This window comes from Schistocerca cancellata, chromosome 1, assembly GCF_023864275.1.
Source record: "Schistocerca cancellata isolate TAMUIC-IGC-003103 chromosome 1, iqSchCanc2.1, whole genome shotgun sequence".
NCBI classification, from domain to species: Eukaryota; Metazoa; Arthropoda; class Insecta; order Orthoptera; family Acrididae; genus Schistocerca; species Schistocerca cancellata.
In genome coordinates, this window is record NC_064626.1 from 288,892,210 (window position 1) to 288,904,364 (window position 12,155).

Here is a 12,155-nt window from a genome sequence, read left to right on the forward strand (position 1 = left end):
CATTTTATTTTTATCTCTTATTATTTTTATGTTGTAATTTCATGTACTGACACATTCCATGACCTTGGAGAATCACAATAACTTTCCACCAAACCTTGGTACCGAAGTCAAATTAGCAGAAAAAAACCGCGTCCACTTTGTAGAAACAAGTCGAACTATGCTCCACTCACTGAATCTCCCCTCTAGACTGTTCTGATGGCCTGGTAGCCAGCTTCAAATATGAGAATGCTTACAGTTTTATAACCATCCCACCGTATGCACAAAATCTCAGATTACAGCAGTCTCTCTTAAATAGCTTCCACCACCCACTTTCCTCAATTTGGTCCTACGGAACTTGACCTGTAAATAAATAAATAAAAATAGTTTATTTAGTCTGTTGCCATTTGCTTGCGATACATCTGTTTAACACAAAGTTAAGTATAGTAAACCAGAATAGTCAGCAGTAGTCAGTAAGACTGAAGAGTGGAAACTATTTGTAGATCACAAAATAAACCATTTCAAGGTACTAATTCATTTAATCTACTTACGCTTTCTATTCCATGGCGCCTACGATCACACTGACAGCTGTTACATCCATCAAATGATTCGTAAGTATAAATATAAGAATAGTTGATGGGAAAAACAACATCCCCATTGTGGTTTCGGAGATAGCTGTTATAGTGTGGGAAGTAAATGCGGCACTTACCTGGTCGGTTACCAACTGCCCGAAGACGCAGAACATGCCAGTCTGGTACAGCAGGAAGGGTATCATGGCGGTCAGAGTCAGGGGTCGTGTCACTCCCCCACCAGCCTGCAACAGCTGTTCATGAAGCAACATTTTATTTTATCTGTTTAAAAAAACGAATCACTTTAGATTTTTTGCAGTACATGCAATGCAGAACACATTTATACTGCACATATGTCGAACTCTGTTAGAAGCAGGATTAGAAGAATGACTCAGCTCAGCTTTCCACGTTAGGTCTTTTCAGGCTTTCCAGTGGTTTGATGCAGCCCTTCAAGAATTCCTCTCCTGTGCCAACTTCTTTATCTCAGAGTAGAACTTGTAACCTATTCCTTCAATTACACTGAAGAAGCAAAGAAACTGTTAGAGGCATGTGTTTCAAATACAGAGATGTAAACAGGCAGAATACGGCGCTGCGGTTGGTAACGCCTATATAAGACAAGTGTCTGGCGAAGTTGTTAGATCGGTTGCTGATGCTACAATGGCAAGATTTAAGTGAGTTCTAACGTGGTGTTATAATCGGCGCGCGAGCGACGGGACACAGCATCTCCGAGGTAGCGATGAAGTGGGGTTTTCCCGTAGGACCATTTCACGAGTGTACCGTGAATATCAGGAATAGGGTAAAACATCATATCTCCAACATCGCTGCGGTTGGAAAAAGATCGTGCAAGAATTGGACCAACGACGACTGAAGAGAGTAGTTCAGCGTGACAGAACCTTCCGCAAATGCATTCAGCTTCCAAAGCTTTATTCCTCGCCTGAGTCCTTCAACACCGACATTGGACTGTTGATGACTCGAAACATGTTCCCTGGTCGGACGAGTCTCGTTTCAAATTATATCGAGGAGATAGACGTGCACATGCAGGGAGACAACCCCATGAATCCATGGATCCTGCATTCAGCAGGGGAATGTTCGAGGTAGTGGAGGCTCTGTAATGATGTGGAGTATGTGCAGTTCGAGTGATACGGGGCTCCTCATACGTGTAGATACGACTCTGACAGGTTGCACATACGTAAGCATCCTGTCTGATCACAAGCAGCCATTCATGTCCATTGTGCATTCCGACGGACTTGGGAAATTCCAGCAGGACAATGCGACACCCCACACGTCCAAGAATTGCTTCAGAGTGTCTCCAGGAGCACTCTTCTGAGTTTAAACACTTCTGCTGCCCACCAAATTCCCCAGACATGAACACTATTCAGCATATCGGGGACGCCTTGCAACATGCTATTTAGAAGAGATCTCCATCCCCGCATACTCTTACGGGTGTATGGACAACACTGCAGGATTCACGGTGTCAGTTCCCTCCAGCACTACTTCAGACATTAGTCGAGAATATGCCACGACGTGTTGTGGAGGCTCTTCTTGCTCGCGGGGGCCTACACGATATTAGGTAGGCGTACCAGTTTCTTTGGCTCTTTAGTGTATTTGATGAAAAATAGCACAATCGCTCTCTTCTTCTACAGTTTTTACTCTGTACACCTCGCCGTATTAAGGTACCACGTAAATTATTCTCTGATGTCTTAACACATGTCTTATCACCCTGTCCCTTCTTCTTGTCACAAGTTTCAACACATTCCATTCTTAGTTAATTCTGAAGACACTCTCTTCTTTCCTTACCTTATTAGCCCACTTCATTTTCAACATTCTTCTCTAACACCATATTTTAAATTATTCGATTCTCATCTGTTCCAGTATTGCTACAGTGCATGATGCTCTACTATACAATGCTGTGCTCCAGACGCATATTTGTCAGAAATTTCTTCCTCGAATTAAGGTGTATGTTTGACACTAGTAGAATTCTTTGGCCAGCTTAAAGGTGGTCGTTGTGGGGGAATCAAAGATTCTTCCCAGCGATACCACGTAAAAGGTGCCCGCTCCCGTGATATCTGAATTCTGAAGCCATATCCTGTATCGGACCTACGCTTCTGCCGTATGCCACGGCCTTCTTCGCAGCTACGACACTACTTATGGGCAGTAGGCAAGACCTCTGCACAGACTAGGAACACTGGCCAGCAATGTCGTGTGAAATCTTCTGAAAAAATATGGCCCAATTAAGTTCAATTCGAAGTGCAACGGAATTTATAACGTAAATTTCACTTGACTAGGCAGGAAACGAGAATTGTGAACTTGTCAACGTATGTTTCAGACATCTGTCATTTTAGCTACGGTACTGAATTTACGGAGAAGGAGAAGTTAACGTGGAGAAGACACGACTTTCCATGGAATTTGACATTGGAACGTCTCCATATAATCGTCCCTAATAAATTTGACCAATTTTATCTTGTACACATATTATTCTTTGTACCGCTTGTCCGTGTGCACTTCCTGAAACCCATCCAGCAGGGGCCAGCAGCAGGATTGACATGAATTCAATAATTATTTGACGTTGCGATCCAAGCAACGTGTGCTCAGCATGAGAATGTGATTCTACTCTTATTTCTTATCCTGTGAAACCCATTTCCATATTTAAGCAGTTATATTATCACGTTTCCTCCTTTACCTGGTCTTTCGTGTGAAAGAATGAGACCCCTCTGGGTGTTCCCGTTTTACCTGGCTGGTTGTCTCGGTGATACCGTTCGGGAGGCACTTGGCTGCAGGCTGTTGGCGTGAGTTCGGTTCGTAGTTCTTCAGGGCACTCTTGCTACTTTAAAGTCGTTGTGAATGTGTGAGTTCTTCAGCCTAACTGAAGCGTTTTATCTCCTTTTCCAGCTGGACTCGCATTCGGGGGGACGACGGTCCAAATCCGCGTCGGGCCATCCTGATTTAGATTTTCCGTGATTTCCTAAAGTCGCTTCAGGCAAATGCCGGGATGGTTCCTTTGAAAGGGCACGGCCGACTTCCTTCCCTAATCCGAGCTTGTGCCCCCTCCTTTTCCAGGATGTTTTCAGTTAAAAGCATAATGCTTCGCAAACATTAGGGAATGTTAGGGGTTTCGGTTTATTCGGTATTCTCGGTTTACTCTATTCCTTTGGAACATTGTGGTGTGGCATGTTCTCCAATGCGTAACGATTAGGAATAGTTAGAGAGATCTTTGCTTTGTGTGAATGTGAGACTGATTGTGTCCTCGTTACTTGTGTTTCATTCTATTCTAATTTGTGGATCTGTGCCTGTCTCAGCTTAATGTGTGCTTAGATGTGCCGATTTCCGGGTGTCATTAGTTATATGTACTTCATGTGTTCCTCGTTCAATAAGCCCTCAGTTTTAACTTCCGTACTCCAAGGCATGCTATTGGTTAGATCGATTGATCTGTGTCTGTCGGGTAATTTGAGCTCCTACGTTTTCATAGTTTTGAGGTATTTTAGTAACCTCATTTGTTTGTGGGTACCACTTGTTGCATGAACCAGTGTGAACTTCAGGTATCGTGGTCTCGTTGATGTGTTCGCAGTTTATCGTGATTCAATGTAACCTTTGTAGTCGTGTACTCTTTTTTCAACAATTTTATGATTTTTATCTGTTTCTCCAAGGTGTTTCTCGATGAGTGATTTATGAACCCATTTTATGTTCCCATTTTCACATATATACTGTGTGGGTTCGTAGTCCCTTGTCTTACGCTCATATTCATAAATCGTTTCAGTTGGTATAAATGTTTCTGCAGTAATTGCTTGCTTATGGTGATTCTCTCCGAACTTTCTTTTCTTGTTTGAATCCAGTATGAGTGTAGAGAGCTGTAAATTCCTTTCACCTCCCATACGAGTGAGATGTGCAAAGTTACGTCATTTAACGTGGCCGGTAAGTTGTTTCATGCCCTGTCAACAGTCAGTTATTGGATCAGGACGTACCACTTTATTTCTCATATGTGAATTTAAAAGTAAATATTCTAATATCGTATGTCTCGTCCTATTCTTTCTGACTTACCACGCAGTCACCATTAATGCAGTATATAATGGGCCAAAGTTGCATAGATGTAAAAGTCAGAATATTTCAGAGTTGTTTTTGCAAACTGCGCAAAGGGGGTAGTGATAGTAACGCAACATAATCTGAGAGGGAGCCCTTACCAATGGAGCGCACAACCAACGTTTTATTAATTTACCACATATTTTATTGTGTGATTACGTGACCAGATTTAGTATAACTTGGCTAAATTAATTTAAACCCTTTTAATTCTGAAAATGCAGTCATATAACATTTTCCAGTTTGGTCTTATCTCCAATGGGTAAAGAATGGTTTGGTCTTTTGGTCTGGTAGAGACCCTGTAATTTATAATAGTATATACCTGATGTGTTCTTGTTGTGGTCATCAGTCCAGAGACTGGTTTGATGCAGCTCTCCATGCTACTCTATCCTGTACAAGCTTCTTCATCTCCCAGTACCTACCGCAACCTACATCCTCCTTAATCTGCTTAACCCTTCCAATACCGATTATTTTTTGTTACACTGAGTATCACTGGTGTCTTTAGTGACCCCAACGGAATTTATTTTTTATTAAGGATAGTTTTAATAATGGTAGAATAAAATCACATTCCTTATTTTTTCCACAATCTAAAACATGTCAGTGACATCACGTTAAATTAAAGTGCATATTTTTTAAATTATTTATTTCCGTGAAATTTACAAATGATTCTCATCAAACTACAAACATTTTTGATTAAATTCTGAATTGACATTTACGACGCATTAAACTTACAGCAATAAATTGCAGAGTGGTTTTTACACACAGAACATCCACATTTTGAACATGTATCGGTGAATTTTCTATCTTCAGACCTTTTACAAAACGGGCACCTTCCTCTTTTTATTGTCTGTACTGTTGATGGAAGTACTGGGGAAATAATTTTGTCTGGCTTTCCACCGACGAGCTGCTTTCCTTATTCTATGAGAAATGCCTGTCTCTTGTAGTTGGTCCTTTCTGCCCAGTCTGGTTAAGATGTCGCCATATGATAAATGCATTCAGTGCACTGATATCAATCATGTTGTAAAATAATACCATTGATCACCTTCTGCTCATCCTCTTTGCAGTGTACGTTCTAACCAGCTTGTCCGTAGTATCTACTCCTGATTTTGTTTTATTATAATCGAGAATCATTACTGCCTTGCATTCTTCACGATCTTCCACTTCTTTCCTTGATGCATTGTGCTGAGCAAAGTTACAACTTTTCCCTTTTTCGGACAATATGATACAACTGAAGCATGCTCTTGGAATCCAAAAATATATGAATATTTGACTCGACCTTTGGTCTGAGTGAAAGCTTGTGGTAGTTCTTTATTTTTTCTAATTGTTCCTAAGAGTGTGAGATTGATTTTCAGAAGTTCTCTCGCCTAACTAAGGCTAGTGAAAAAATTGTCAGTTGTTACATTGCTGCCACTGTTTTCTAAGCCTCTCACCATATCTAAAGCCACTCTCTTGCCTTGACCAACTTCACGAGATTCATTTTCTTATCGACCAGTGTAAACTTGGAGATTGAGAACATAAGACATTGCACTATCACATACAGCCCATAATTTCAACCCATATTTTCCTGTTTTTGAAGGAACATATTGCCGAAATGGACATCTACCACGAAATGCCATAAGTTGTTCATCAATTGTTACATTGCTGTGAGGAAAATATGCTTCTTGAAATGTGCGTACCCACATTTCAAATATATCTCTAATGGGAGCCAGCTTGTCAGGAGCACGGTTGTGACGTCTCACATCTGTGTCATCAAATCGGATGCACCTTGAAATATACATAAAGCAATTTATAGCCATTGCTTCACTAAAAATGGGTCTACCATCGTCTTCGTTCCACAGGTGTGTAACTGCTTCATTTTGGGCCTTGTAAGCACCTGCTAGGATCAGGACACCAATAAAGCACTTCAGTTCAATGGCATCTACTGGTTCCCATTTACTACCGTAAACAAGTCTACCCTCTTTCTTAGTCCACTTTAGAATTACATCAACAATGTTTCTCCTAAGAAACAACTGAAAAGCTGATTCTATGGAGTCTAAATTTTTCACTGCGAATTTTGTTGGACCTGGCTTTACTCGCAATTATGTTCCATCTCTCTTCTCTTCCACAAGCTCTTCTCAACTCGTGTTTGTGCCGCAATTCTTTTTTGTTTTCAGACCTACACAAAATAAAAAAGTGAAAAACACAAAGGATATATCTTGGCGCTAGATCCTAACGCACATTTACAAAAATACTATGTGTACTTACATATAACAGTCAGAAATATGTGTTACTTCCTGTTCAGGCTGGACATCTGCGCTGTCCAAATCTTCTTCTGAAGTTCCGTCTGATTGAGGAATATTCTCTTCTAAGACGTCAATTTCTCCATCGCTGCATGAGACATCAGAAACTATATCACCAATATCACTATTTGATTCTCCAGATAGAGGATTATCCTGCAGTAATATTTCAAGCACTTCGTCTTCGGAAAGGTGATATTTTCCACTAAATGCAACACACACAATAGTAGTCTCCACTTGTATGGAACAAATAACTGTTGGCTTATAACGTATTGGCAACAATCACATGTTACAACAATATTTACAAGAATAAAACAAAGGAAATACAGCAACAGTTACGGATTCAATACAGCATTATTGGGTAATAATACCGCAAGAGAGAAATGGGGTCGCATTTACCCCAACGATATTTAGTGGTTCTCTCTCGATTTTCCACAAAACTAAATATTTTCAAAAAGTTATATTAATATATTACGGACCCATTACTTAATTCAGAAAAAGTACGAATTTTTCATAATTTTTAGGAATAGGAAATAAGGTATATTTCACAGAAAATTACGGCCTGGGGTCATTATAGACCCCACAGTATTAGGAGGGTTAAAGTATTCATCTCTTGGTCTCTCCCTAAGATTTTTATGCTCCACGCTTCCCTCTAGTACTAAACTGGTGATCCCTTGATGCCTCAGAACGTGTCCTACCAACCGATCCCTTCATGTAGACAAATTGTGTCACAAATTTCTCTCCTCCCCAATTCTGTTCAATACCTACTCATTAGTTACGTGATCTGGCTATGTAATCTTCGACATTCTCCTGTAGTACCACATTTCGAAAGCTTCTATTCTTGTCTAAACTATTTATCGTCCATGTTCCACTTCCATAGATGGCTACACTCCATACAAATACTTTCAGAAACGACTTCCTGACACTTAAATCTATACTCGACGTTAACAAATTTCTCTTCTTCAGAAACGCTTTCCTTGCCATTGCCAGTCTACATTTTATATCCTCTCTACTTCGACCATAATCAGTTTTTTGCTCCCCAAATAGCAAAACTCCTTTACTACTTTAAATGTCTCATTTTTTAATCTAATTCCCTCAGCATCACCTGATTTAACTCGACTGCATTCCATTAGACGCGTTTAACTTTTGTTGACGTTCATTTTATATCCTCCTTTCAAGACACTGTCCATTCCGCTCAACTGCTCTTCCAAGTCCTATGCTGTCTGTGACAAATTACAATGTCATCGGCAAACCTCAAAGTTATTATTTCTTCTCCATGGATTTTAATTCCTATCCAAATTTTTCTTTTATTTCCTTTACTGCTTGCTCAATATGTAGATTGAATAGTATCGGGAATAGGCTCAACCCTGCCTCACTCCCTTCCCAACCATTGCTTCCCTTTCATGCCCCTCGACTCTTTATAACTGCCATGTGGTTTCCATACAAATTGCAAATAGCCTTTCGCTCCCTTTATCTTATCCCTGACACCTTCAGAATTTGAAAGAGAGTATTTCAGTCGATATTGTCAAAAGCTTTCTCTTAGGCTACAAATGGTAGAATCGAAAGTTTGTCTTTTCTTATCTACGAGGTGCATTCAAGTTCTAACGCCTCCGATTTTTTTTCTAATTAACTACTCACCCGAAATCGATGAAACTGGCGTTACTTTTCGACGTAATCGCCCTACAGACGTACACATTTTGACAACGCTGACGCCATGATTCCATGGCAGCGGCGAAGGTTTCTTTAGGAGTCTGTTTTGACCACTGGAAAATCGCTGAGGCAATAGCAGCACGGCTGGTCAATGTGCGGCCACGGAGAGTGTCTTGCATTGTTGGAAAAAGCCAAAAGTCACTAGGAGTCAGGTCAGGTGAGTAGGGAGCATGAGGAATCACTTCAAAGTTGTTATCACGAAGAAACTGTTGCGTAACGTTAGCTCGATGTGCGGGTGCGTTGTCTTGGTGAAACAGCACACGCGCAGCCCTTCCCGGACGTTTTTGTTGCAGTGCAGGAAGGAATTTGTTCTTCAAAACATTTTCGTAGGATGCACCTGTTACCGTAGTGCCCTTTGGAACGCAATGGGTAAGGATTACGCCCTCGCTGTCCCAGAACATGGACACCATCATTTTTTCAGCACTGGCGGTTACCCGAAATATTTTTGGTGGCGGTGAATCTGTGTGCTTCCATTGAGCTGACTGGCGCTTTGTTTCTGGATCGAAAAATGGCATCCACATCTCATCCATTGTCACAACCGACGAAAAGAAAGTCCCATTCATGCTGTCGTTGCGTGTCAACATTGCTTGGCAACATGCCACGCGGGCAGCCATGTGGTCGTCCGTCAGCATTCGTGGCACCCACCTGGATGACACTTTTCGCATTTTCAGGTCGTCATGCAGGATTGTGTGCACAGAACCCACAGAAATGCCAACTGTGGAGGCGATCTGTTCAACAGTCATTCGGCGATCCCCCAAAACAATTCTCTCCACTTTCTCGATCATGTCGTCAGACCGGTTTGTGCGAGCCCGAGGTTGTTTCGGTTTGTTGTCACACAATGTTCTGCCTTCATTAAACTGTCGCACCCACGAACGCACTTTTGACACATCCATAACTCCATCACCACATGTCTCCTTCAACTGTCGATGAATTTCAATTGGTTTCACACCACGCAAATTCAGAAAACGAATAATTGCACACTGATCAAGTAAGGAAAACGTCGCCATTTTAAATATTTAAAGCAGTTCTCATTCTCGCCGCTGGCGGTAAAATTCCATCTGCCATACGGTGCTGCCATCTCTGGGACGTATTGACAATGAACGCGGCCTCATTTTAAAACAATGCGCTTGTTTCTATCTCTTTCCAGTCCGGAGAAAAAAAATTGGAGGCCTTAGAACTTGAATGTACCTCGTATCTTCTAAGATAAGTCGTAGGGTCAGTATTGCCTCACGTGTTCCAACATTTGTATGGAATCCAAACTGATCTTCCCCGAGGTCGGCTTCTACCAGATTTTTCATATGTTTGTAAATAATTCGTGTTAGTATTTTGCAGTAGTGACTTACTAAACTGATAGTTCGGTAATTTTGACACCCGTCAACACCTACTTTCTTTAGGATTCGAATTATTACATTCTTCATGAAGTCTGAGGGTATTTCACCTGTCTCATTCATCTTTCTCACCAAATGGTAGGTTTTTGTCATGGCTGGCTATCTGATGTAAGTGGCCAAAAAACCGAAGTAGCATGTGTACTTACACCAGTATCAATGCCACAGGGGTATGTTACAACATTTAATACTATAATCTCAGTGAGCTATAACAGGAACACAAGTTGAAAACACAGAACTATACTGTGATCAGTGAAGACAAGGAAAAGCGAAACACAATACTGGTAGTCGTTGAACAAGGTATTATAATGATGACTGACTTGGTAAATCACAGGGGAGGTTCACATAAAAGGGAAAAGATTACCATCTAACGAATCATGCATGAAGACGCCTGGGAATGGTGGGCGTACGGGTACAACGACTGCTCGTATTTGGCCAGAGGGGTATAGGATTACTATTGAAATAATCTGAGATGCTTCGTCCCCGGTGAGCCTTCAACCACTTAGTCAATGCGTGTCAGTGCGGTGGTAAAGGCTTATCACGACGCACCTACACACGCCTATAAGTTTTCATGCGTCATTCGATTGTTCCGGAAAATTTTGTCACATTTCATCACTCAGATGAACGTATCTGTGGGTGACGTGATCGCTCCACAGGCTCGAAGCAGAGACGCCCATCCTGCGGCTAAAGATCGAAGACCGGGAAGTTCTCCCAAAAGCTTGAAGACTGCAAGCCCTCTATATGAAGCTCAGATACCAAATCCTACGAAATTTCACTCTCAGCTCGATCCCCGCAATCCCTAAGCAAAACTCACCTCCGCCAATCTGAGTATTTTGTTAAAAGTTTCCCAACTGAATTTCATGTTACTGGTGGTTCAGTTTCCTTCCTAAGAAGGATTTTTGTAAGCCGGTCGGTCGCCTGTCTTCCCATATCTGCATTACTTAGGAGGTTTCGTCCAAGCTCCCACTCCTTACTACTTTTTAGTAAACAGCCGACGAAATCCCTTCGCGTGATTTTGAAAGACATGAGAGCACTATCCTTGCATGGTCCGGAACCTGAAAGTCGGCGCCTTATCTAGACAGGAAGGAATATCTGCTGTCACTGTGGCATTGTGAGGATATGGGTAGGTATTGCTATCTGGTGCATCTACCCTCACACTACCTTCCAGGGAGATCATATGTTCAAGAAGCACGTAGATTCGGCCTTACTCCCTAGTCTCTCGTCATGGTTCATTATGCCGGAGTTTTATATGAAGCCGTTCCTCACACCATACCATCGACCACTAATGGTAGGGCTTCACGTGCTCCGCGAGACTGGAGCCGCGTCGGACAGTGCGACCCCTCACTAAATATCAGCAGTGGTGCCGAACCGGCTCGTCCCCCCCCCCCTCCCCCCATCCGCTTCCGGTTTCGTCTCTAGAAATCGGTGACTCCGTCGCTCCAGCGACCTGCTTCTGTAGCCGCTAGCTTCTGTCACCGGCTTCTTCTTACCACACCTCACTAACATTTAGTTCATGCAACCACAAAATACGGGTGCACCAAAATTATTATGAAGAATAAAGGAACTTATCTTTTCTCTGCAATTGCTTATCTCACACATAATTTATTATTAAATGTTTATTAATCCGTAGCAAAAGATGAGTCAGGAGCTGATCGGTCGAATTAATCGTGATAAAAACATGACACGTCTCAGTCCACCCAAAGATTGATGTATTTCACAGGACTATCCTCTTTGTCTGTGCTTGTCAGCTTTTCATGTCGTCCTTGCTTCACCCGTCATGGGTTACATTACTTCCACTGTGCTAGAATTCCTTAACTTCCTCTATTTCATGATCAATTTTGCTCTTACCCTATGTTTCACGTAATTCTCATTTCTGCCGCTTCTCAATACTTTCCCTCTTCCCAGTTTACCCTCAGTCCATATTCTTCATTTTTTACGCCGTTCAGTCGATTCAACAGATCTTGTAAATCTGTTTTACCTTCACTGGAAAGCAAAGTCATCAGCGATTCTTATCGCTGCTATACTCTGATACTGAATTTTTGTCCCACTATTCACCCTCTCTTTTATTTCTCTCATTGCTTCTTCAGTGTATAGATTGAACAGTAAGGGAGAAAGACTGTATTCCTCTCTTACCCCCTTTTCACAAGCATTTCTTTCTACGTCTTCCA

At 41.7% G+C, this 12,155-nt stretch overlaps 1 protein-coding gene across 1 annotated transcript in view; it reads right to left on the reverse strand.

The window, feature by feature from the left end:
• The window catches only part of LOC126160221 (odorant receptor 43a-like), a 122,413-nt gene that overhangs the window by 11,475 nt on the left and 98,783 nt on the right, over nt 1-12,155 (reverse strand). Inside the window, exon 6 of the mRNA XM_049916896.1 lies at nt 686-799. Within this exon, the coding sequence (XP_049772853.1) occupies nt 686-799 (114 nt within the window). The remainder of the gene's footprint in view (nt 1-685; nt 800-12,155) is intronic.